Genomic DNA, 26,587 nt, shown 5'->3' on the forward strand with positions numbered 1-26,587 from the left:
TGCCATCAAGGGCAGTTTAAATAAGCAAATATGGAGCAATTCGATTTCCTTATGAGAACTTCACAGATCCCTTTATCATGCAATAATGGCCGGAACCAACTGTCCTGCTGGTCCACCATAATAAAAAGAAACGTGCCTTAAATTGTTCAAAATCAAATAAAATAAAAGTTACAGCAGAATCTCACACTCTCGCTCCTTTTTTCACTTTTTTCCACTTTAAAATCGTTTTTCTTTGGGTCTTAAAAAAATAATTATGTTTTTACCTGAATTTGAACTCACGTGTATTGCTTCACACTTGCTGATAAACTTCAAAAATGGTTTTCTTTCAACCTCCTCAATTTATCTGAGAGTAGTCGTCATTAATATAATTCATAAGTCTCCTATTCAATCGCAATAACATTCAATAAACAGATTATGCAATTGAAAAATTGAAGACGTTGAATCAATTGAAGACGATTGATGCAACTGAAAACGTTCAGAATTTCCTAGGTTTATAAATTTTTCTGCATAAATTAATTCATTTATGAACAATGGATTATATTTAAACCAGTTTGCGATAAATCAGCTTGACAAGCTGCTGCTAGTTTGTTAATGGCTAGAAAGATTGAATACCGAGCTATTATGATTTCATAATTGCGAAACATTACTAAACTACCGGTTCTGTTACTCATAATTGACATCATTGTATCCTATACTCTTTGTTGCTGTCTGCAACGTTGCCCACATAACTTGCATAAGTGACTGAAAAAGTTTTTTTGCAGAACGGGTTTTTCTGTGACCTGGGCCTAAAAGGTGTTTCTTGTACCACCCAAGGGGTTTTCTAGGTTTTATATCAACAGCAGTAGGGGAGTTAGAAACAAAATGTAGTTCTTCATATAAAAAATGCTTTGAAGCGAAATCAAGACGAAAAAATTTATGTATCAAAACAAAGTAAAACTTTGCCTCAAAAAAAAATGAAACAAAAAATTAATAACAGAACATTCTAAAATGTAAATGTCCTAATTGTTTTGGCAGCAAAGTCAATTGGATTTCAACAAACTAACCAAAAGATTTTTGAAACGTTACTTGTATTGTAAACATTTGTGTTTAACGTTTTGTATGCGTTTCTTCTGAGAAAGGATTTCAGAAGAAAATTCACAAGCAGTTTTATCCCGTTACATTAAACATAAAATTATATGCTTCAAAACTGCGCGCTCGTGCTGATTAAGCATGCAAACGCCTGAATCTATATACTGTATTATAGCATATATACACTTTAGTTGCTTATATGCAGAATACTAAGCACACGATAGCTAGGAAGGCATAAAGTTTTCATGGAAAAGTAAAAGGTTTGCAGATTAGCAAACTACTTTTGCACCTGCGATTATAAACGTCACTGCGAGTGTAAACAATCCTTTGTTGACTTACTGTGATATTTGTTGTTGCCACGTAGGCAGCCATGCGTACCTTTTCATTAGAATAATCTATTATGTGACATCATCGGAAATAACCTCTACATCCTGAATAGACATAAATTCCACCAAGATATTACAATAAGAACTCGTGGGAACAACTTCATGATACCATATCCTTGTACATGTGCAGCGATACACGTAGGAATGCACCATCTTTCAATTGAATAACCCATAGCAAAGTGCCGCAGCGTTGGCGCTGGATCGGTGATACACGTCACAGAAGTGACGTCATCCCACTACTTCTGGTAAATAGTAATTGAAGACCTGAGTTGTAGAACTACTTAGGTCACATTTTTTGGAAATTGAGTTATCACAAAAAACTATGTTGTATGTTTTTCAATGCCTATCCCCAAGCAAAATTTGATTTGATAACCGACTCCATTTCGCTGCAACACGTGCTGGTAGTTGCATGAACAACTTTGAAGAAACTTTATCTCAAAAGTTGCGTTTGGACCAAAGTAGTTCTTCAACTCCGGTCTCCAATTTGAATTTGTTGGTAGCAGTCTGTTTTTAATATAGGTTACTGCTGTATAGTTTGATGTTACTCAACGCAACAAACAGTTTACCAGTCTCATTTTTTACATTATATGATTTCATATTTTTTTATATATTATTTGTTATATTTTATTTCATATCATTAAAAAATGAGGCTGGTGAACTGTTTGTTGTGTTGAGTATCAGGACTATATTAATGATACGTGGCAGTCAACCGCTTCAAGTGGACAGTTTGCTGGCTTGGTTCACAAAAACAGAAAATGTTTGTTAGGTTACTGCTGGGTAGGAAGTAGCCTAGTAGTTTGACAGCGAAATAATATAAACACTATTTTAAGTGTGCCTTTTTTCATTACTAAGCTTGATTCCTAGGATTGTCCACCTCTTGTACGTAAAGTATAATCTGACTTGAAAAAATTGAACTAAATTTACTTTGAATCATAAAAAGTTACAAAACAAATGCACTGCATAATAACTTTCTTTCTTGATTTAGTTTGAATCTGTGCGTTTAAAAGATTCGAATGAATATATTGTCAAATCATAGAAGCCAGCCAGTTGCCTGCTAAGCTAAGATTTAAAAAAAAATAGAGATTTTATGATGATCTCAAGCAGTGGCGTACGCAGGATTTTCTCAAGGGGGGGGCCATTGAGAGTAGCGTAGCCAGGAATTTTGAAGGGGTATTTTGACGACCGGCGGGCGAAGCCCGACGGCGTTTTTGCTTAAGACGACACCCAGCGGCGGGGGGTCTGGGGGGCTCCCCCAGAAAATTTTGAAAAATTACTTTGAATTTGGTGCATTCTGAGAGCATTTTCAACAAAAAAGTGGGTATGAATATTTCTGTAAAATGGTGCTGTCAGGTGGCATAGAAAAAGGATAAGATCATGTTTTCTTCATCATTTTTCGGAAATAAAGCTAAGTCTCTATGTTTTTTGTTGTTAATTCCTGGCTGAGATGTTTGAATGTTTGGTATTGGCAAAACTCGCTCTTTTAATGCAGTTTTGTTTAAAATTAGGCAAGTTTTTTTAGACTGAAACCATCATTCCCAAGCATAAAGAAACTGAAAGCATCATTCTCAATATCGTGACGTCACACGCGTGCCAAAGTGGGGTTGTAACCCCCAAGGCCCAACCTCCCCCCCCATTGGCTATGCCAATGGGCATTGATATCCCAGACGTCTTCATGATATCCCAGTATGGTTTTAGTTTAGACTTTATCCATTTCTCTCTCACTAATCACTATAATAGGCTTACAGAACACTATGCTACATTGGCATACCTGGGGTGGGGTAGGTGGATTGGGCCATGTATTTCGTATTGGCTTAGTCTATAAAACAACATTGTTACAGTAATTGCTTTGACAGAGCAATGCAAAACATATTAAATGCCTTAATCTACGTCGTTAACTACTAAAACATTTTTAAGGGGGGGGGGGGCCATGGCCCAATGGCCCCCCCTGCGTACGCCACTGATCTCGAGTTACTATATTGCTTTTTCTGTAGGTCATCTGTAAATATCTTTTAAGGCCATACATTATTTACGCATTGTTTGGCTATGATTTGTTGTTTATTACATCATGATTAGCATTATGTCGTTCAATCCATTAGCCTCAATTCGTCATTATTATGTTGAAATTCAATTAATCATAGTACTTTGCGAAGTAAGATTGACGCAAACGACCACAATCTAACCAGACGTTTCCACCCAACAAGCGACTGGAGCCACACTCGCTAAGAATGGAAAAGCTCCAAGACCAAGCATCATCCACCGTAAGCTCCTACAAACTTAACCAAATAGCACATTTAGGATTGCGGAAAAAGAGTTACATAAATGTCATTATAGCAGAATTTGTCTATAGTGGCATCTGATGGGACATTTGAAAAAGTGCCACGATTGCAAAATGCCACTACAGCTAAAGTCACTACAACCAAATTCTACTATATAATTAATATTATTCAAACTTCATATTTAAATTGAAAGTATGCATGCTCATAAATACAAAGAAACTTTAGGATTAGAACTGCACCAAGCACAAACAACGATCAAAAGCTTCATTTTCATTTGCTCAATGACATAGATAAGCTTTGTGACGTCACTGAGTGGTCCTTACAAACGAAATTTGCATCATTCAAATGGCCATTTGTGGCGCTAAAGAGCGACGTTGGTCAATTTCTAAAATTTCCGCATCGATTTTCTGTCAACTGTCAAAACTAAAGTTAGCAAAATCAATAATAAGCAAATAATTGAGTTTTTAAGACAATTTTTACAGTAATTGTAGTAAAATTTTATGTGAATAAATATGATAAACTTCAACATCAATTTATTTCAAAATAAAACATTATATGGATGCCAAGGGCTCAAAGTGATCCTGTAAATGACTCGTACGGGTACACGTAAACTTGCCAAACTACTCAGCATTCCTATACGCCTGGAAACAGGCCTCGCATTCCGTAGTGGTGCGTGCACCCCTGATTAAGAACCCCTAGCTGCATACTTCCACTTAATTTTAAATATTGAACGTTTGTAGGCGCTGAAAGCACAAAAGAAGGGACTTATGTCGTTAGTTTATAGTTTCAATACAAAGGTTCAACGACGTTGCGATTATTACGTCATACATGCTCAAAGAAAATCTTTATTGATTGCTTTGTTATTAAAACATGGATTAGGAGCCCATCACATGATTTAAAGAAGATTAAGTTTTACGAATTGACCATGTTCGTGTGGTTGTTGCAGGACAAACACTGACTGACAATGCAAACGCTGATATAAAGGAACTTACTGCGCACTGGAAATGCAATGATCAACGGATTTTTTCAGAACAAAGCATTTTTATTATTGTTAGGTTTGGAAAGCCACTCCACAAGCATATTCCATGCTTTCCAGCATCGTTTAGACGTCCTGTTAGAATACAGATGATCTGACATATTTGGAAAAAAATTTAAATTGCAGCTACAATTTAAATATTAGCTATTTAGCTTATTTTTAACTAGTTGAAGCTTCGTAGATTTGGTGCAGGTAGCCTATAGGTTCAATATAACGTTAGAATCTAGATAAAAACATCTTTTTTGTGGTGCAGTCGAATCCAACAAATTTACTTGACTTATAAGTTATACTATATACAATGATCTCTTTATTTTGTATGTTTAACCAAAACTTTGAATAGCCTACTGATTTTCTAGAAATGTTTTCTTAATGAGATACTCTTCCATGGACTCAAAGATGCGGCCATTGTATACAGGTAAGTGTTGCAATGATTCAAAAACCTTATCACTTCTCGTCAACAACTGAAAATCTATGGTTGTTGCATTAAAAGAACAAAGATTTAGCTAAAACCATCTCAACAATTTGAAGATGGCATAAGATAATTTGAGGGTCCGGGGCAAGCTACATCTGGATAGTTGCATGAGTGAAATTAGAAAAGTCTCCCAGAAATTTGGAAGCAAAGCCGACTTTTCATTTATAACGCAAGATGTTTTCAAAGAACAAAAAGGTCTTTAGTTCCTTCAGTAGTTGAAGCCGCGTATAATACGACCCTTGAAAGTGCTGGTGCATCCATAGAACTAGTCCTCACTTAATTGAGTTGCCTATCCACCAAAATAGTCAAGCATCACGCTGAAAAAGTCTTCGTATTGCTGATGGGATAATTCATTTCCATATATGTTGACACTTTTCAGGTGTATAAAGTAGGATTCTAAATGTAGTGTTGACAGGGGTGCCCAAGGGCTATTTGTGGCCCGGGTGAAATTCAAAGGGCCGTAACCTTTGCAAAGGACCCGAGAACAAAGAAACTATCGTGTATTCTTTGGATATTGCTTATTGTTTTTTGAGAAGTTTTTTTGATTTGGAGCCGAGGATTTTATTAGTACCGGGCCCAAATTGTCCTCAGTCCTGCGTGTATGTCTATGATGCCTGTATAAAGTAGCCAAACAATTTATTGGTTTTCTCGGTTTCAACTTCAACATGGGGAAGATTATAAACTCAAACTTAACATTTTAAAGGTGTCTTGAACATTGGTAAAATAAGAATTGTTTCTACAATTTCTCAATAATGCTTCGCTTATTGTACGGCTGTGCAATGGTGAGGTGATTTTTTTGAGTCTTGTGAATAAAATTTCTTTTTCTCGATACGTAAAAGAAACGTTAAAACGAGATTTTGAAAGCACTGGGCAAGATTCGAGCCGGCGCCTTTCAACCATCTTCCAAGCAAAGATGAACTCGTGTGTTTATGACAAGAACAATGTCATAGCTGATGTATCGCCGCTTTACTGTTGTTTTCCAACGACTGTGACTTCTTCAAGTCTTGATTTTATCTACCAACTGACTACATTTTACCCCGATTTATCCAACTGTATACAGCAAAACCTGGTTCGACACCTGTTCTAAGCTGGTTGTTAAAAACACCGCACACCTCTACCCAGGGTGTAATAAATTATGTGGGCGTAGTTGCTGAAGGAAAGGCGGTCGAGAGAAAGCAACTTGCCACTCTACTCTCGTTTGTGCTTAACGCTTAGTATGACAAGATCCTTATGACAAGATCCTACCCTTTCAATCCCCGAAGCTCAGTAACTGAGGATGGACCCACTTTTCTATCCAACTGTAACCACAATTGGTGGCATTTTCAATGTCGTTGGTTTGTTTGTTTGTTTGTTTGTTTATCTTTATCCTGCATTGCGGGAAAGCGGACTTGAGCGCTATGCATCGGTGTACACCTTCCGACGTACACCCGACCCACGCTGCAGCCGACGGCAATGTCTGTTTTCCGGTTGTCTACTTTACTTAGGCTATGACTTAAATTTGGTACTACCCATTACTCGAAATCGATCACTAGGTAGAGGCAATTATCGTTAAGTTTCTTGCCCAGAGAAACAACAGCAAGTGCGGGTAGCTGGAGTCGAACATGCAGGCTCTCGACTGCGACCCCAACGCGCTAACCACTCGGCCACGGCTGCCGACGTATAACTTAACTTGGTATCGAAGAAAAACGCACCAGAAGCCGAAACAAAGACACTAGCCAGCGCTAATTCTGCTCCGAGTTGGTTATTTTGTGAAACCAATAATTGCTACCATCGTCAGCAGCATTTGTGCATCGCATTTATGATCTTTTACGACCCCATGCGATAAAATGTACTGACACAACTGTCTTGTAAGTTAGCGCAATAAGTACAACTTTGTAGGCAGAAGTCAGTGAGTTGGCGGTTGAAAACAAAGCCACGTGCTTTTGGTGGGTGTCGAACCGACGTCCTTCGGTGAGTGAGAGGTGATCTCCTGTCTCATCGCGGTGAAGCTTCGACTTCATAGTAAGATGAAGGATGCACGAATAAAATGACAAACATTTGTTTAAGATTTGAACCTGATGCCCCGAGAAGTAGCTACAACAAATTCAGTCATTGAAGGCATTTAAAGAAACCTGTTTATTTTTGCAAGGACACTATTCAATCCATAATGAACAACAGTGAAATGAATGCGTGCAATTATCACTCATTTTACGAATGCATCATTCCCTAACGGCAAAGTAGCGTTGGTAAAGATGATAGTCAGACAACTTGCTGTTTATTATTCTAATCACGTGTTGTCTTGAGCAGATGGACGACGAGTCACCCAGCTGGCAAACCAGCCTATTTTTCAACTCACATTAGTCTGCAGACGTTAAATGAATGTAAAAAGGACTGATATGCTGGCGGAGATAGGAAAGCAAAATCTTTCCATCAGCTATCGTCAGTTAGGGTGACCTGCAACTCTTGTGTGGTAGCCTATCATAATGTTATTTTTAATTTAATATGCATGAAAAACAAATTCCAACTTGCAATATTTAAGTTGCTGCACTTGAAGGGCAGGAACGCTTCCATTCTGAGTATTTGTTCGAGTGATATCAATGACAGGTGTTTACGTTTTAGTGCAAGACAAACATGTATTACGTCTACTGCTGAAGAAAGTATTTGGAGAGATGAAAGCAGCATACTTTAAGCGTTTGTTAAAATATGAACATGTTTGTTACTTCAGGGCCGATTATCTGCTTGGGAAAACGACATTCAAGAATCATCTGCGTTGGTGCGTAATACGTTGCAGGGTTGGGCAAAGCCAGCAAAAAATTTGGAGGGAGGGCAAATAAGTATTTTTTTCACATAAGTTATTGAGACCGACAAGAAGTCACCGAAGGCGGAATACCTACAGGGGGTCTGAGAGGCCTTCTCTAGAAATTTTGATATAAATATAAAATTACCTTAAAATTGCGCATTCTGAAAGTAATTTCAGTCTAAAAGCAATGGCAAAACTTTGTCAAATGATGCTGCAACATAGTGTGAATAATTCATTTAAAATTTTCTCAGGGCAATTGCTCCCTTTGTCTCCCCTGACTACTCCCCTGGCTGCAACTGTTTTGTCAAATTTAGCTAAAATGTTAGCTCTTGTTGCAAGGATGTGCAAAATTTGTTTTCTTCGTTAAAAATTTGTTTCAGCCAAAACTAAAACAATTTTTTTCCAGAAAAATTTCGTTTTGTAAAAAGAAGAAGTTTAGTTTTATTTGAAAAGTTGTCGAAGTATCTTCATTTTAAACATCAGCCCTATTACTATTTTTCAAAAAAAAAAACAATATTTTTTTGTTTTTAAGCTACATTGTAAACATGCCACTGCCAGAACAGCTTATCTTTGAATTGTGGCACTCCACACTTGCGAGACAAAAGACTTCATTTTTTATTGCTGAAAAGATGTTGCAATCACTGAAAAAGTTTTTTTTAATTCATAACTTGAATGTTCTGCTCTTCAGTTTCAACAAAACAAAACCGAATCTTTAAAGCCAAGCGATATCACCTGCCCAGGTTAAGCAAATCTGTTCTGATATCTTGATTCTTTCACTTTGTTACATTGTCATTTGACGAATTCTGCAGTGAATCGATTCGCCTTGAGCAAAGTGTGGTATTGTGACGCTCGTGTGGCATACTTGCCTTTATGACATCACTATTTAGCAGAGGTTCAACAAGCAGAAACAATTATGGGACAGCCTGAAGCTGAGTTGGAAAAGCATCGCTATCGTTTTTGAATTAAGAGTTTGATATTTCTCTCAGTGATCGCTGAAATTCATATTTGAGATTGGGTTGGTTGCCCAAGCTCCCGAATGGAACAGCTGACTATTTGTAACATAAAGGTGGCTCTGTATTGTAGCGTAGTTTGGTACAAAAAAGTGAGTTTGATTACACAAAATGAAAGTTGGTTGATTGATTGGAAGAGGTTTAAAACAGAACTGCGCCGAAGTATTTCTGAACAAAACAATAATCTGTACTTTCGTTTCGAATTAAGCTGAGTTACTGATTTCGACCAGAATAAACCTATCGCCAGTCTGGGTCGTAAAAGAACAGGCCTCTGTCCTCAGAGCAGACTTGGACAACTAGATAATTCTAATTGTCTAAGACTCTAATTCGATAAATTAGAGCGAAATGTCGTTATAATTTTAATCTAATTCGGTAAAAACTGACTGCTCTAATTGTAGTTCTTATCCAATCTCCTCTTTTGCTAAAAATTTTACTTTGTCCAACAGTATTTTTTGGCAAATGGACGGATACTGCGCTCTTATTAACGTTATGCAAAAAAATGCAATAAAACGATCAAGATCAATGTGTCATGCCATCCCTTGAGCAACAAAGTTATGAAAAATTCGTTTAATTCATCAATTCACTGACGTTACAATGTATATTATGACGTATGTGGTTTTGGCGCTGTGATGGTGGAATGACACTTTGATCCCGAGTTGCCACATTCTCGTTTTTATCCAACTAAAAAAAGATATGTGACAACTGCGCCTAACTAATCCTAATCTAGTTTAAATTCTACTCTAATTTGTGAAAACTTGGGTAGGCTAGCTCTAATTCTAATTCTAGTCTAATTTGCAAAAGCTTAAATTACTCTAATTATAATTATAATCTAATTTCGAAAGACTACAAAAATTCTAATTGTCCAAATCTGCCTCAGAGGCACACACTCCAACGACGACGAAACGATCTACCGAATCGATTTTAAACATCTTGAGTGCAAATATAGAATATTGTAAAAATTAATTGTGAGTTCAGTTCCTGCTGCTTTAGACTGCCAGGCAAGGTCGTTGACCTTATTGTATTCCCTGCACGTGCAAAGCAAACAACACGATCAGTATTTAATTAACAGTAAACAGGCAATTAAAATATCCCATTGATTTATTAATCATTAACTGAATCAAGAAAAAGAAAGTTATAACGCGACTTCCGATAGCATTGGGATCAACAAGTTTATTGTTTCAGTTGAGAGTGACATTGGCAGTCGAGATGGCTGGAGCACATTTAGCTTTTCAGAGACAGATTGACAGGTTGCCAAAAACCTTTCAAGTAGCAGAGTATATTGCAAGTTTTACCTGTAACAATAATACTGTGTTATTATATAGCGGTTTATATATCGCTGATACGCATTGCTCACGTTCTTTCTACATTGATTCAACATTTGAAGACGTTAAAACAATGTAAAATTGGCCAGTTTTGCTATCTGGGATACCGTTTTTATTTTTGTCAGTGATTTTTAGACTTTGTATTTTTTAATCGGAAGTTTAACTTTGACGTTTGGATGCTGTTGATCTAAATTTTTGAAATATTTGAAAACGTCGTTGTTATGTCACTTACGTCATAGATGTTGTTTATGCTAGTGATGTCATTCGTAGATATGTGTCAGGACACAATAGTCAACTTGTTGGTTGTTGTGGGGCGAGCAACGATACTGTCTGTGCATAAAGTTTGTGACGCGCAGTCGTCGGTTATACTCGCCTCCTAGAAGGCAAAATGTGGTTGTCGAACACAAGTGCTTTGAAACTTTAAAACGATTTTACTATAAACTGCTTAACAAAATAATAACTTGGGGGTATTAGCATATTATCGACCAAATTTACACACGAGAGGTCTAAAAGTTAGTTTTATTAGAAGCAAGTTACAAATATAACCAAATATTTAACTGCACGTATCAACTGTGAAGATAAACTTATGTGGAAAGCTGGTTTCAATAGAGATGAGAAAAGCACATAGCCAATTCACACTGGAATTCGCTAGCCTGCAAACGTCGGCTTACTGTAAATAAAAGTAACTATGTTTCGTGCTTATTGTTTAGACTTTTGTGCTTTTGACTGACTAAACAAGAAGAAACAACAAGTGAAGAATTGATTTGTGAACCGAATCAAAACCATGTATGAAATATTAATTACTGATTTTTCGCGTTATCTTTTATGTCATCATAGTAGCTGACAATAGATCAAACAGGAACTGATTTAGGAAACAGAATTCTATAGAATTATTTCAACAGGTATTTATGCAGCTGATTACTATACCGTCTATTCTATATCATGTATGCACCGCGCATAGTCTCCGTGAGATTTTTCTAGCAATGCACAAAGATATGCCGTTTAACCGTGGGATATAGTTTTTGTGCACAATAGCCAGTTGGAGGCATATACACTTTGCAAGGCAGTATCTAAGTTGATGTTGGTAGGCTACACAATGTATCGTAGGCTTGGGAAAGCTAGTGTGGATTGTAGACTTACCTATCACTTTAAAGCATTTTTTTTTAGAAGTATGAATAATATTTGAGGTTCTTGTTATAAAAAATAATTCTTTTAATTAGAGAATTCAATTTTCATAAAATTTTGAAACTTTTTTCAGTTACATAGTTGCTATATTGCATTAGCATACGCTTATCAACTACGATTGCAATGACATTTTGTGTGCAATGATACCAGCAGCAGATCTCGTTTGCAATAAATCTTGAACAGAGTTTACATTATACTTGCACTAGTCACTAGTGACTATCCCATATACCCTTTGGCTAAGCATTTGCATATAAAAACAACCTTGTGTCAATGACAACACTGATCCAGCAAATCAGTCTTTTTTTTACTTTTTTTGCGTCTACAGACGTTGAATCAATGTAAAACGACGGATATTGTCGTCTGGGATCTTATGCTTGATGCATGTCGAGCTTTATGCTTGAGTGAGACGATGAGAGACAGATTTGACAGTATTCATGCGCGGTACGTAAGTGCCAGTTAGAAGTCACTACCAAGTATCTTTATTCAAAATTGAACCGTTGAATAGGAAAGCTGTGAACCAGTACAAAGTCGGTACTTACAACATTTAATCAAACCAGTTCCTTTTACGACTCAATGTCGGCAGACGTAGAATCAATGTAAAAACACCAATTTCGTTAGCTAGTAACCAGCAATCACTCAGTTATCCAGCCTGGTGCTTATGTTTTCAAATGCAGTTAAGACAGGGAGTTAAGACATTAAACATGTAGCCTACATTATCTTAACGTTGTTACATGCAAACATAATATTTTATTGTTTTGTTTTTTTTCAGATGATGTTTTTCTTCCTCATCGCAGTAATAGTTTGACTGGGATCTTCTTCTGGCCACGTCGTTTTGCTGACCCCTCTAATTTTGATCCCCTTTTTGGGGATTTCCAATATTTAATGTCGGAATATTCAAAGACTAGACTGAAGAATTATTTCCGTACCTTTATATACATGTCAATATGTGGAATGTTGTTTGTTGTCGGAGGAGGTGCATTCTTCATCTACGAAAGTGTCTCGATGAACAATTCGAAGCCTTCTGCGCATGAGGAGGTGGAAGAAAAGAAGATGCAAGACAATGGAAAACCATTATTCATTCACAATCATGAAGAGGTAGGCTAAGCGGACTTTGATTATGTTTAGTATTATCATTATCATGATCAATAAGACTTTTTACTTTTGTATCGGTTTTAACGCTAGGTGTTCTCTTTCAGGTTATGCACACATCGTTTGACTACGTATCTCATTCAAGAACAGTATATGCGAGTGAATTTCGCGTCATTGGATTCATTTTTATTGGAGTGGGAACACTGCTTGTCTGCATCGGTCTTCCTTTTGCCTATCAGTTTTGGAAAAGGTGACATTATGTTATAGTTACATCGGATCATTGCGAGTAGAATGTTGCTTATGGTAGCTCGAAGCTGCAGGTTTTCGTCTGACTCTCTTCAGGGGCTAACAACGTCATAATACGATAAGCCTAAAAGTAGTGAAGTATTTGTAGTAAAAGAAAAACAAAATGTAAATTTGGCTAATCAGAATAATTCAAAATTAACGAAGAAGTTTTGAGGCATAAACGAATTCTTTTTGGCGGCATAAGATTGGATCGAGAGCTTTATAAAGATTGCTTCCAGTGCTGCGAGGTGGAAAGAGGAACGGCCTTTAGCAAGAACAGAAAACATTTCCAGTCTAAAGTTTAAAGTACATTTGGGTTATCCAGCAGGTGTTGCCTCATTGCAAAGTCACCAGACATACTTTTGTCATTTGCAGTTTTGCAAGTTTGGTTTGGTTGATTTCTTGTTGTAACCTATTGTTTTCTTAAATTATTTTTGAGTTATTTTCTTTGATTCGTTTCTTCTTCTTTGATTTTGTTGTCTTTGTTGAAAGAAGAGAACATTTTTTGGTGGCAAAGAATATCCGTTGTTTGAGGGCAAAGAAACATTTGTTGATGGTTTTAGAAATCTGATTTTCAAATTTTCTGGAAACACAACCCAGCCACGGCAGTTTCATGTAAACTGGGCATATTTGTGGCCAAGTTGTGGAAAAAAAAGAGGATTAGCAGATAATTTTAGAGATTGCGGTGTTTATGACGTGGTCAGAGTATGTAGCTATTTTGCTTCATAATTCGTCGAATTTTATCCAGTTCAGTTGTTCAGTTCATTGTTTCCAGAAAATTTAAAAGTCAGATTTCTAAAACCGTCAACCAATGTTTCTTTGCCCTCAAACAACGTGTATTCGTCACCACCAAAACAATTTCCGTTTTACCAACAATGACTGCTTACCTACCATAAAATTAAGTGATGCAATTTACCAATTTAAGCGCCACTGTGTGAGTCGGTACGTAGGCCGCACGCCCAACGCTTGGAGGAACGAATCAAAAAACATGTCCCGAAAATAATTAGAGAAGAAAACAATACAACAAGAAATCAACCACCATAGCACATGCAAAGCTGAAAATAACAAAAACATATCTAGTGACTCTGCAATAGGACAGCACCTGCTGGATAACAAAGAATGTACTTTGAACTTTAGACTGGAAATGTTTTCAATTCTTGCTAAAAGTCGTTCCTCATTCCACCACTGGAAAGGGCATTCCACCATTCCACCATTGCAGCACTGGAAGCAATCATAATAAAAACTCTCGACCCAATTATATGCCGCCAAAAAGAATTTGTTTATGCTTTATAACTTCGTCGTTAATTTTGAATCATTCTGATCAGCCAAATTTATATTTTGTTTTTCTTCTACTATAAATACTTCACCACTTTTAGGTTTATTTTATTCTGACGATAGCTCCTGATGAGATTTAAACAAAACCCTGCAGCTTCGAGCTACTATGAACAACAATCTATTTGGGATTGTCAAGTTTTGTACCACCAATCAACCCTTCAACCGTTCAGCAGTATTCTTAGATGTTCACTAGGTGGCGCACACGATCGGTAGATGCGGACAATAAATAGTTGCAGTGCTGTTATACCGACACTAAATGTTCCATACGTTGAAGCAATGATGCCACTCCAGTTCTGAAGTTTCCTCTTGTTGAACTGCTGCTGCTGCTGCTGCTGCAGCAGCAGTGGCCCATGACGCAATCTATTTGCAGGACGTCACAAGTGTTCAGAGGATAATGCCCAACTTTGTTTTTTAAAGGTATCAAGCAGCAAAAGACATCGAACGGTGCCCGATGCTTGATCCTAACTACTCAGAGAAGCTCAGGAAAGCATATTCCGGATCTAGGCAGGAGCGACTGGGATTAAAACGACAAGTAATGATATATTATTCGTCAGTTGTCAGGGACGTATTTGGCAATGGCGCAAGAAACTCTTTTAGCTCAACACAACAACTATATCTCTTGTTTTCTAACCTACCATTTATGTTAAAATTACTTTAATGCTGTCATTATTGCCACTAGGTTCATTTTTAGTTGTTTTCTCTAGCACGAGACAGACGAATTAGCAAAATCTATCTTTTCATTCATTCAACAAACCGAGGTATCTTGGGGTGACACCAGGCAGATCGCTCACATACCGCCACCATTTGGTGTCACCGGGCAAGAAACTGACATCCCGCGCTGCGCTACTCAAGCGCCTGGCAGGCTCCAGCTTGGGGGCGAGAGCTGACACTTTGCGTATAGCAGCCTTAGCGTTTGTCTACTCTTCAGCAGAGTACTGTGCACCTGTTTGGTGCCGCGGTGCTTACTGTCATAACATCGACACTGCCATAAACAGCGCCCTGCGCACAGTGACCGGGTTCCTGCGTCCCACACCATTGGACAATTTTCCCATTCTTGCTGGCATCCAACCTGCTAAGCTTTGTCGCAAAGAAGCCACTCTGTCTCTCGGCCGACGGCACTGGAGCCTAAGTATCTTTACCAGAAGATCAACTTCTGATCAACGAAGCTGATGAACAATAAATCTCTGTGGCTCATTGGGCGGACCATAAATGGAATTCTGAATGGAAGTCAAGTACCACCACACTTCATTCGTTCATCTCCGACGCCGACACGCCCCATCGGCCTGACATTACAAAGACAATCATAGGTGTGCCTCAATCGTCTCCGTACAGGCGTCGGACTTTTCCGTTCAGCCATGCACCAATGGGGAATGGCCTCTTCCTCTTCTTGTGAATGCGGTCGAGGAACAAGCCACAGACCACATCATCCATGACTGTACAATGTTTAAGCCACCTAACGGAGTGGAAGGTCTGTGTCTGCCGGAGTAAAAAGTCTGTCTTAGGTGATGAAACCAAAGACTGGCTGCTCTCTAGTAGCCTTCCAATGTGTTCAGGGAACATCGTGAATCTGGGGTAGTAAAAGGATAGATCCTCGGCCCTAGAGGCTCTCACGAGGACTACGACGTCCGCAGACGTTAAATTATTGTATAAATTGCTGTTTTTGTAAACTGATTGATTACTCCACTACTTATGGACCTGTTTTTAACTTTTAAATGGTTGTGCTTTTAGCGATCGAGCGACAAAGACCAAAAGTCTGACAAAGATTCAACTTCTCTGGTAGGAAGAAGCAACAAAAAGTTTTGGGAGTTCGGGAGGAAGAAAGATGTTACAAAAGATACATTCAGGTTGTAAACTGTTTGCTTTTTAATTTCAGTTTTTTAAATGAAAATTCTTAAAGCAAAAGCAGGCTGTGCAAACCATTCTGTTTTAGCCTATTGCTACCCTTTTGTCTTCTTGAGTTTGCTTTGGCCTGATTATTATCATCATGTCATCAGTTTTCTTTCGTGAATTCTGACAATGAAATGAGATGAGATTAACTCAATCTTGATCTTTGCAGGATTGCGGCTCATCATCATCCATCTTTCAACCTTGTTCCCATTGAAGGGTTAGCGGCTTTGTCTCGTGACGAAATGGAGGAATTTTCACGCCTCAGTGACATCGAATCGTAAGCTCAAAATTATTGACTTCAAAAAAAATTTACAACTTGGTTATCTAAAATTCTTGAATTTTCTAAGCTTTGTCAAAAAAGACTTGGGTCTGTTAAAAACCATCAGAATCTCTTTTTGTCTCGTGTGGTTAAGTCAGCATAGGTTACTGTACCGAGACAATAATTATGCTTTCAGTTGATTAACAATTTGATAATTAGTAATAATTAATAACGATAATTAGATCAATACTCAAAACAACCATTGTGACGTCACGCACTTCTCAAAAAGGGATGTTGGAATTTATGACTCACTGTGGATAGACCCTTATACGGACAACAATATAGACTGTAACAACCATCATGAAACTGAAATTTAGCAGAAAAGAATTTCAACATCACCGCGTTTCTAAGTTTGTTACAATCTTATAAACATTTTGATAGATTTCAGTATCTGATGTTGTTCCCCTAAAGACCTAATCAATGCCAAAAGGGGCTTCGGCTCGAAGACCTTACATTTTTTAAAGCCTTCTAGTGCGCTGTCTCGTTTGTGCTTTGCATGAACAAACTTTCTGACTTGAAAGATCAAAACCATTTTCTTTTTACAGTGAAGAAGAAACTTTAGAAGCTTCATCTCAATCTGCAACCCACCCATCTTCCCCAACCTGGTCGAAAAAGAAAAAACGTAAATCGCGAGGCTTTTTCGACAAACTTTTTGGTATCGCCGATAGCGTCGATCATGACGTCACGCAACAAGATGGCGTAAAGAACTTGGCTGCAAACGCAAACGAATCTTTTCATGAAAACGATCCAGAACAAAATCCATCCACGATATTCGCTGAAGTGTCTGTTACTCCACCAAGTGACGAAGAATTAAGTCCCAGCTAGATGTGATTATCAACACTAGTTTATTTTGATATGATCTGAACAGCCATTGAGCAAACTGCAAACCTGGTGTGTGTTTAAGGCCTCTTGAAAAAAGTGAACACCCAAAAAGTGGTCACTGTACGCTACTGCTGGATAGTCGGGCAACCTTATAGACTGTCGTTGATATTTGACAATTGCAATAATGTTGTTTTTATGTAAGGCATTTTGGTTGGTTTTGAATCTTTATCCTTGGACTCAAAGTCTCGATAACTTGTTCTTGGTAGTTTTACATACTTGTAGAGGCTCTTGACACAGAACCGGTTACCGAGACTGACAGAGTGAAGTTTTCCGATTATTGAAATGTTCTTGCAGGAGAATTATTCCATCCACTAGGTGTCGCTGAATGGAGAACAGTCCTGAAATGCGTTGCGCAAGCGCATAGGCTACTCCGAGAACCGAACCAGCGCCACGTGATCTTGAGTCGATCGCGTAACCTGTGAGCTTACCGTAGCCGGTCGTTTGGTAGACAGACATTTGGGTTAGGGTTAGGTTATAGAGTTAGGGTTAGTTATCTAACCCTAAAATGAATCGTTCTGTCGACCAAACGTCAGCATGAAACATCCTGTCGACCAAATGACCGGGTACCGAGCTTACGGGGCTTGCTATGGACTACAACTATTTATTTATCTTCCAAACGTCCCTAAAGCTGGTAGCGAACCGTCACAGGGTTTGCAGCACCTCTGTCTGAGAAAAGCTAAGGCTTATAGACCCAGCTTGTTTTGTCATTTTTTTTTCTTTGATTGAACTTTTGTTCTGCAAGATAGGCCAAGTGCAAAACTTTCCAGTTTAATTCTTCCATACTGAAAGCATCGGCTTTCGATTTGTCACGTCCTTTCCACACCAAAAGAACGTTTTACAAAATCTTGTTCACAAAAACATTGATTTTAACTTTCTCAAATAAAACGAGATAGGCCACGATGATTGCACATTGGAGTAACATGAAGAGCCTCATCGTTTTAATGTCTCGTAAAAAAAACTCGTACACACAAATAAAAATAGGCCTACTCTGCTCAGTTTCTGTTTTTACAATTCAGCTTCTGCCGTATCAGAGAGATGATTAACTGACAAGACTGACCAGCAAGTTATCACAGCCATGCTCTAAATGGAGCTCACAAATGTTAAACCGACCCGGCTCTGAAAACTAGCCTACAGTAAGGTGGACAACTCTCAAGTTTAGCAGGAGGCAAGCAAGAGCTCTCCATTAACGGCACCAAGCGGATGGAATAATTCACAAGTATCAACACTTCAATATTCGGTAACCAGGCTTACGCCAGTGTTTCAAAGCCTCTACATTCTACAAGTATGCGAAACTGCCAGGATTCAGTTTCCAAAAACGCTTCTTTTAATCCGAGGATAAAGATTCCCTCAATCAACCCTGGCCTATTTACTCATACTTCGTACATGAAACAGTTCAGTCACACAAATAGTTTAGGTATAGTCAGAGATGGGCGTGATCTTGAAGATCAGTTTTTTTTTGGTGATCTTGATCTAAGATCACTTTTTTTGTGTGATCTTGATCTTGAAGAACAATAAGATCAAGATCACTAAATTGAAGTTTACTTACTAGATAGAGGCATTTTTTAGAACTCGTACTGTACAAAGCAGTTAGTGGCAACTACTAACATTAAGCCACTGTTAATATGATATGGACCACCTGCAACCATGGACCACCTGCATACTATCAACCAATTAATTGAAAAAACAAACGAATATAACATCCCACTCTGCCTTGGACTAATAGATTATAAAAAAGCGTTCGACTCTGTTGAAACATCAGCTGTCATTTCAGCACTGGAAAAACAAGGAATTGACCAATCATACACTCAACTTCTCAAAAACATTTACGCGAAAAATACATCTATAATTCGGCTGCACAAAGACTCTGAACCATTTCAGATTCAAAAAGGGGTACGTCAAGGTGACACAATATCTCCATAACTTTTTACAGCAACCTTAGAAGAAATTTTTAAGCAACTTAACTGGGAAGAAAAAGGAATCAAAATTGATGGTGAATACATAAACCATTTACGTTTTGCTGATGACATTATCCTTATATCTGAGCAACCTAAACAACTACAAACAATGCTAAGTGAACTCAATACAGAAAGCAAAAAGATTGGCCTTCATATAAACTTTAACAAAACGAAAGTTATGTTTAACAAACTGGCAGACACCGACAGCAATATTCTTTTGGACGGAGCGACTATCGAAAAAGTAGATCACTATGTATATCTTGGCCAAAAAATTACAACCAACTCCAATAAAGAAGATGAAATCAAAAGAAGAATATCACTTGGATGGCAAGCCTTCTGAAGAGCAAGTTCGATATTTAAGTCAAAACTGTCTCTTTCTCTCAAGAAACACGTCTGCGATCAATGCATCGTTCCAACCGCTACATATGGTGCAGAAACTTGGAATCTTACAAAGAAATTAACACTTAAACTAAGAACTATGCAGAGAGCACATGAACGAATCATGATGGGTTTAACATGGCGAGACAAAAAGACTGCCGAATGGATCAGAAATCAAACAAAATTACGAGATATATTGAGCACAATCAAGAAACTAAAATGGTCCTGGGCAGGTCATATAGCAAGATATCAGGACAATAGATGGACTAAAAAATTAACAACATGGACACCACGAGAAACCAAAAGAAAGAAAGGAAAACCAAAAGTAAGATGGAGGGACGACATTGACAGACAATGCAATACAACCAATTGGTACCAACTAGCACATGATCATGTAAAGTGGCATGAAAAGGGGAAGGCTTACGCTCTGCAGTGGGCTCTCACAGGCTGAAAATGATGATGATGAATGTGATATGTGTCCAACAAAAGACGATTTAAAGTCTCCATCCAATCTGGTCAGTGTTGCCATTTCAAAATTGAAAAAAAGTTTTCTGTGTTGGTCACAATAAAGAAGTCAACTTCCGTGTACTTTATGTTGACGTATAATAAAAAAATGATTTAACTTTGTTCACAATTTCCATGTGTAAATTTTAAAGAAATGTTTGCTTTCTTTGACTCAATTTTAGATGTTTCAAAAGTCTAGAATGGCGGTGTTAAAAAATCTGGACTCTAGCCGACTTTGGTCATGTAAAGTGGTTTATTGTAGCAAATCAACCAGACCAAGACTTGTTTAAGGTCTGAGTATGCAGCGGTTTGTCTGACCGCAAACCTCTGAACTTAGTATCAAGGTTGCCAGATGGGTAAATGATGCAATAAACATTGACATAATACAGTGAAAGTTAAAACTACTTAGTAACACGAATAAAAACTCCCACATGAACCAGACAACAATTTGGTAATAAATGATGCAGTTCAAAGTTTATTTTTATTTATTTATTATAAATAAAAAGTATAAAACTAATTGCAAATTTTGTGACTTTTTCAGTACTAGCCTACTGTAATTAACCTCGGCCTTGGGTGTGACGTTGCGGTTCTACGCAAACTAAGTCAGCAATCGATAGGCCTAATAGCAAGTCACTAACTTATTACAATTCTTAGGCCAGTGATCGAGTAGTTAAAAGTAAAAGTTAGCAATACCAACTACAGTATATACCTTTACCCAGGTTACTTATAGTAATTCATCATCATCATAATCCATCGTCGGTTTGTTCCCCACTAGTGGGGGTGGCCGATTGTTTCCGCGCAGCAATTGTTTTAATCCCTTTTCTCCATTTCACCCTGTCCCTTGCATCTTCCTCCTTCAGTCCGACTTTTTTAAACTCATCCTTCACTTGTTGTTTCCACGTTCTTCTTGGACGACCGCGTTCAGGGGCGCCGGAACGATTTTTGACTGGGGGGGCAAGATCACGAAAAAAGGGCACTTTTTTTTTACTAAAAGGCAAATTTTTTGTCAAGTTTTAAGATAAGATATAGCGATAATGCTAATGTATCAGCTCACTATGTATTGAGTAATGATAGCCTACAAGTGTCCAGTATACAAAGAAGGGCATCATGCTATGTTATAGTGATGTAACCTACTGTCAAGCCTTAAAGCAGCCTGCGGCCATGGCCGCTAAGTAGTGCTTGAATGACCGCCGGTGCTACATCCTCAATCGGCCAAGTTTGGCCGCCGGTCTCTTCTAACCAATTATTTAATTTCGCAATAGAATGATCGTGGATTAACTGTCGAAAATATGTAGTATCAAAGAGTGACGCAAAATTAGGTCAGCGAGTCATAATGGCCACTGTTGCATTGTGCGGGGATATTTGCAGTGCTGTATTCGAGGGCATACGGCGGTATACGCAGTATACTCTCTGCTTTTTCGAGCAACTATAGTATGCCCTCTGGTTTTCCAAAAATAAATAATTTTGTACCCCTCGTCCAATTTTGATAATTCATGTTATGGTAGAATAAAGATAAGTATTTTGAAAGTTGTGTATTATTGATCATTTTGGCAAATCTGACAGTATACCCTGTGCTTTTTTTACGAGTACAGCACTGGATATTTGTTATTGATGGAATATATCCATCTGCGATCACCAGCGCTGTAAGTCTTGTTTGTAATTCTCGACGTTTATTTTAACAAAGTCATAATCCAAAGTGCTAGTTTACATCGGCTGGCAATATTGTCGTTTTTATGTCGATTCGATGTTGTCGGACATTGAATCGTTGTTAAAAAGGAGAACTAGGTTGGTTGACATCCAAGGGGAAAACATTTTTTGATCATATTTTGCAAAAATTATGCTTCTTTTAGTAATGTCCTTCACATCATTGAAATACTTATTTTATTACCTTGCCGTCATCGTCAACACATGTCGAACGTTGTTTTTCGTTGCTAAAAAGAATTCTAGGGGAGTGGCAAACTTCTTTAAAATCAGCCACATTGGAGACACTCGTGCGAGTGTCGTTAGATGGTCCCGCAGTACTGGATTACAATCCCGATAAAACAGTTATTGCGTGGTGCAACGATTCTATTGTAGGACGTCGCCGAGGCCCAGACTTCAACAACGCTAAGTGATCATTTTAGCATTGTTGCAAGTTTAATTCTATTTACTTGTGCTATCGTTATTTTTATTTTGTATTTTAGCCTCCAAGCACACAGATTTGGCCGCCGAGAAGGAGCTCCCGAAACAAAAACGAGTTTTAAGGCCTGTAGGCTACTGTGTTGCAAAATTTTGTGCCGGAAATATTATTTTGAGGCAAAAATGAAAGATTATTATTAGGCTAAAAGCGAATAGCAGAAATTGTTATATTGCAAAATGTGCAGTTGCTTACTTGACTTTAAAAGGGCACCATTGCCCCCCCTGCCCCTCCATCTGCAGAAAAATTGAGGGCAGGGGGGGCATCCGCCCCCCCTTCCGGCGCCCCTGACCGCGTTTCCTCTTCCCATCCACCTTTAGATCTAGTGCCTTTCTAAGAAAACTTCCTTCTTCTCTTCTTATCACATGTCCATACCATCTTACTCCATTTGCCCTTGCCAGTTGGTCTATGGTCTCTCTCATCTCTAGCATATCCAACAATTCTTCAGTCCTTTTTTCCCTTCTCTAATAGTAATTATTTTTTGCAATATCATTGATCAAAAACTTCATTTTTTTTTCAAGTACACAAAAAGTGATCTTGAAAGTGATCTTGATCTTCAAGATCACGATCTTGATCTTCAAGATTACATAGTTTGGTGATCTTGATCTTCAAGATCACCAATACTGGTGATCTTGCCCATCTCTGGGTGTAGTAAACTTCACTGTCATTTTCGGTGACCAGGTCTGCGTCAGTGGTGCAAAGCCTCTAGTCTACAAGTGTGCAAAACTGGTTTAAGTTTCTTGGCAGGTTTCTCAATCCGAGAAAAATTGCTACCACAACAATGAGCAGCGTATACTGGTAAATAGTAAATTAGTTTTTACCAAACTTCATGCTGCGTCTTCAAGAGTTGCCTTGAAAACAAGGATCGCGTCAAGTAAAATTTCAACCCACTTTGATGTTCTGACGTGGCTGGGGAGGAGGAAAAGTTTTCACAGCCAGAAAGAAACAAGGCAATGTAATTCAACAAACACCAAAAATGAACATTTGTTTGTACTGATACGGTGAAACTTGTGACAGAGCAAGCAAACATGCAAATACCCAGTTCCTAGCTTGAAGTTAAGCGATATACGATCTTACCAAACGCTAAGTCTGTATTACACTCAAGGTTAAGAGTTAGAATATAAATTGAATAATTTATGTACTTTCAAAATCCAGTAGTTTACATTGATGCAACGCAGCTAAACCACATGAAGTAAAAAAATAAGAAAATTTATATTGTGGTGGGTAGCTGCGTTTCAGCGTACCACCAAAGGTCATATCTTTAAGCACAGCCTCACATTCTCCCAGTTGTTCAAACTGTGTATAATTAAAATAAAACCATGAGCTAACAAAAACAATTGACTTCTATTCACAAGGTCACATATAAACTTTTGTAAATTGATAATCATGCAATGTTAAATTCATGTTATCAAACATCAACTTAAACAAACGATAAAGTTTATAAAACGAAACAAATCTGGAAGTTGACATCAGTGAGAGGACCCCAGATGATGTAGAACTACAAGACACGTCCACAGTCGGTTGTAAAGATTACTTTTCTTCGCACCATTGGTTTTCCTTTTTAACCTGAACAAGAAGATGTAATCAGCAATTCGTAAATAACCAGGCCTGCGACCCTGCGTCAGTGGTACAAATCCTCTCCAAGTATGCGAAACTGCCAGGATTAAGCTCTCAAAGAAGCTTTCCCAGTCAGAAAATAAAGATTCAATCAATCAACCAACGGTTAAGATTTCGTTGCTCCTCTCAATAGATCACAATTTAAATTGATCGTATCATGCAGCACTCCACTCTGCCACTCTCGGTGACCTGGACTGCGTCAGTGGTAAAAAGACTATTTCTAGTCTACACGTACGTAAAACTATCATCGTCTACAAACATTTTCTCCGTCCAAGATCATTAGGGGCTCACCTGGGCTTCTTCATCTTCAGTAAAATCGTTTTTAATGTTGAAAGTTTTCCGGATCTCCTCAGGGGATTTCCCTTTAATCATATTGGCGACTGTTTTGCAAGTGACGTCTAACAAGCCTTTGATGTCCAAGTAGTTGGCGGCCTACAAAATTACGATTCCGGTTGAGACAGTGGGAAGATGAAAAATAAAATTATAAGTTTGCTGAACTTGTGTTGTAAATGAAGCACCTGTTACAGATATATCAATGAACACGTCACAGGTGTTTCTCGGCAACCAAGTGCAACAGGAATTGGTGGCGGCGGAAAGTGAAGGAAAATTAGAAACTTACCAGAAAGAGCGACATGCCATGACCTCAGCACGTGTCGTCCATGCAATATCTTAAACTGATTGTCCTGTTTCGGTATCATGCACGTTACAACGTTCGCGTTATGTCGGTTCTACATTGTTTAGACATCTGCTACGTTTGGCATATACTGTTTTTTGTTGTGATGGTCAGAAATAAAAACAAACTGAACGTCGGTTGTTTAAAGCCAAATGGTAAGAACAGCAGTACGGCGCTCGGAAGGACACCAGTACGGCGCTCGGAAGGACACCAGTTCGACACCGCTAAAGAGCACACGATCGGGTCGTGTTTTAGGCAGAACACGTTATGTCATGCCTCTGTAGGAAGACGCAAATAAAATGATAAACGACAAGCTAAATACGACAAAAAAATCAGCATTACCAGAATTAACTCAAATAAAGTTCCTTGATCGACTTTAAGAAACTCCTGGTCCCAGACTGGAATATCATTTGTTCTCTTCTCCTTGTTCTCATCATCCTCGGGAGGAGGTGGGTCATCCCTGTGCTGAGTGCACCACTGGATCACCTGATCATTGATAGATTAAGTCAAACATTGTTGACAAGTTCTTTTCAAACCGCCATGTGTTACTACTTTTAATTCTGTTACAAGTCAGCCATATGTTAATATTTCTGTTGCCATAATTGTTTGCAAGTTAAATTTCTAAACTACTACAATTATGTGAAAAGGAACATCATTTTTTTTTCTGAGGAAAATATGGTCAAATTGGTCATATTGTATTCTAGAAAGCAACACAATAGATAATGTTTAAATCAACTAAACTTCACTTCATTTAAATCAACTTTAACTTCATCAAAACCACAAACCATGATCGCATACATCAAAAAAACTATGATACGATATAAAGCTTTCAAATTGTAAACAAAGCATGTCAGGACATGGAAATCAAAACAACTTTTGCAAATGCAGAATAATATGAGCCAGAAATATTCCGATGTTATCACTATGACAAGTTTAATTGTTCATATAATGATTCTTTCAAGTAAAATACAGGCCCTTTATACCAAAATCCAAATACACAAAGTGACTGTCAAGCAATGAGGAGCCAACAGTTATTGTAACCTTGTTCAAAATTGCTCCATTGACATTGGGAAGAGGAACTCCTTCTTCATCATCTTCATCCACTCCAAGGTCCTCCAGCATTGTTTTAATCGTCACAGATTGCTTTGCAATCTCAACATCCACAAAAAAGGTTTCACCATCATGGCTCTGGAGCTTTATGTTAGGCATTGTGTAGTAACAAAATGTCTTAATTCATTAAATTACTTAGTGTCAAAAAACAATAATAATTCCAGTTTATGTTTATTATAAACAGCACAATGTAATTTGAAGCTGCAATAAAAGCTACCGAGATCCTTATTCTATATTCATGCTTTGATTCCAGATAAAAATATACTGAGAAGCATACAATGCAAGAGACACCATAGTATTAAACTACAGTAGTACATAGTTTTAAATAGGACCAAAAGCAATAAATCAGTTTGACAAAGAGAGAAAAAATCAAAATAATAGACATATAAGATACAATACATACCGTATTAGTTTAGGTTGGAAGGTACGATACTGTTAAATTATTGGTTGACCTAGGTTAGTAATAGTATTTCAACACTACATGCAGGGCTGCGATTTTTTCTTTCTTGTCGAACGACCAAAAATTCTACGCTTGTTTGTCGAATAGTAATATGACGTCACAAGAGTCAGATTATAAGCGTTTGGCCGCGAGTTACCGCACAAGTTGTGTGGTATCAGAGTCACTTACTGTTTTTAATCGCACGCTGGTTGAGTGATTCCATCTACGACGGTAAAAAACATTGCCGTCGCCAAATCAACACACCTTAGATTGCTGCGACAACTGCCGTATGCTTTAATGTTTAATCAAACGAAATTTTATGCGCTTCTTCATTGCGTGTCACACGGCGGTAGCCCAGAGCATCACGCAAGTTATTTTATGCGCCGACAATGCTCTTGTGAACT

At 38.0% G+C, this 26,587-nt stretch overlaps 2 protein-coding genes across 3 annotated transcripts; one reads left to right on the forward strand and one right to left on the reverse strand.

Annotated features, from left to right (window-relative positions):
* Window positions 1-3,620: 3,620 nt before the first annotated feature.
* On the forward strand, window positions 3,621-18,322 carry LOC145767093 (uncharacterized). 2 transcript variants are annotated; one of them, XM_082578845.1, is made up of 8 exons: window positions 11,098-11,135; window positions 11,860-11,975; window positions 12,304-12,629; window positions 12,731-12,873; window positions 14,661-14,775; window positions 15,972-16,087; window positions 16,300-16,407; window positions 16,995-18,322. In XM_082578845.1, exons 2-8 carry the CDS (start codon window positions 11,969-11,971, stop codon window positions 17,272-17,274), a joined length of 1,095 nt encoding a protein of 364 aa, XP_082434971.1. In that variant the 5' UTR covers window positions 11,098-11,135; window positions 11,860-11,968; the 3' UTR covers window positions 17,275-18,322. The 2 variants fall into 2 exon arrangements, with proteins under 2 accessions (XP_082434972.1, XP_082434971.1); XM_082578846.1 differs by lacking the exons at window positions 11,098-11,135; window positions 11,860-11,975 and adding an exon at window positions 3,621-3,712.
* A 4,962-nt stretch (window positions 18,323-23,284) lies between these two features.
* Window positions 23,285-25,908, reverse strand: LOC145766298 (S-phase kinase-associated protein 1-like). Its single transcript, XM_082577976.1, has 4 exons — window positions 25,676-25,908; window positions 24,977-25,120; window positions 24,253-24,393; window positions 23,285-23,910 (listed from the first exon to the last, which is right to left on the reverse strand). The coding sequence occupies exons 1-4, from the start codon at window positions 25,841-25,843 to the stop codon at window positions 23,875-23,877; spliced, it is 489 nt and encodes a 162-aa protein (XP_082434102.1). The 5' UTR covers window positions 25,844-25,908; the 3' UTR covers window positions 23,285-23,874.
* Between the last annotated feature and the right edge of the window lie 679 nt (window positions 25,909-26,587).

Source organism: Aplidium turbinatum, chromosome 3, assembly GCF_918807975.1.
Source record: "Aplidium turbinatum chromosome 3, kaAplTurb1.1, whole genome shotgun sequence".
NCBI lineage: Eukaryota > Metazoa > Chordata > Ascidiacea > Aplousobranchia > Polyclinidae > Aplidium > Aplidium turbinatum.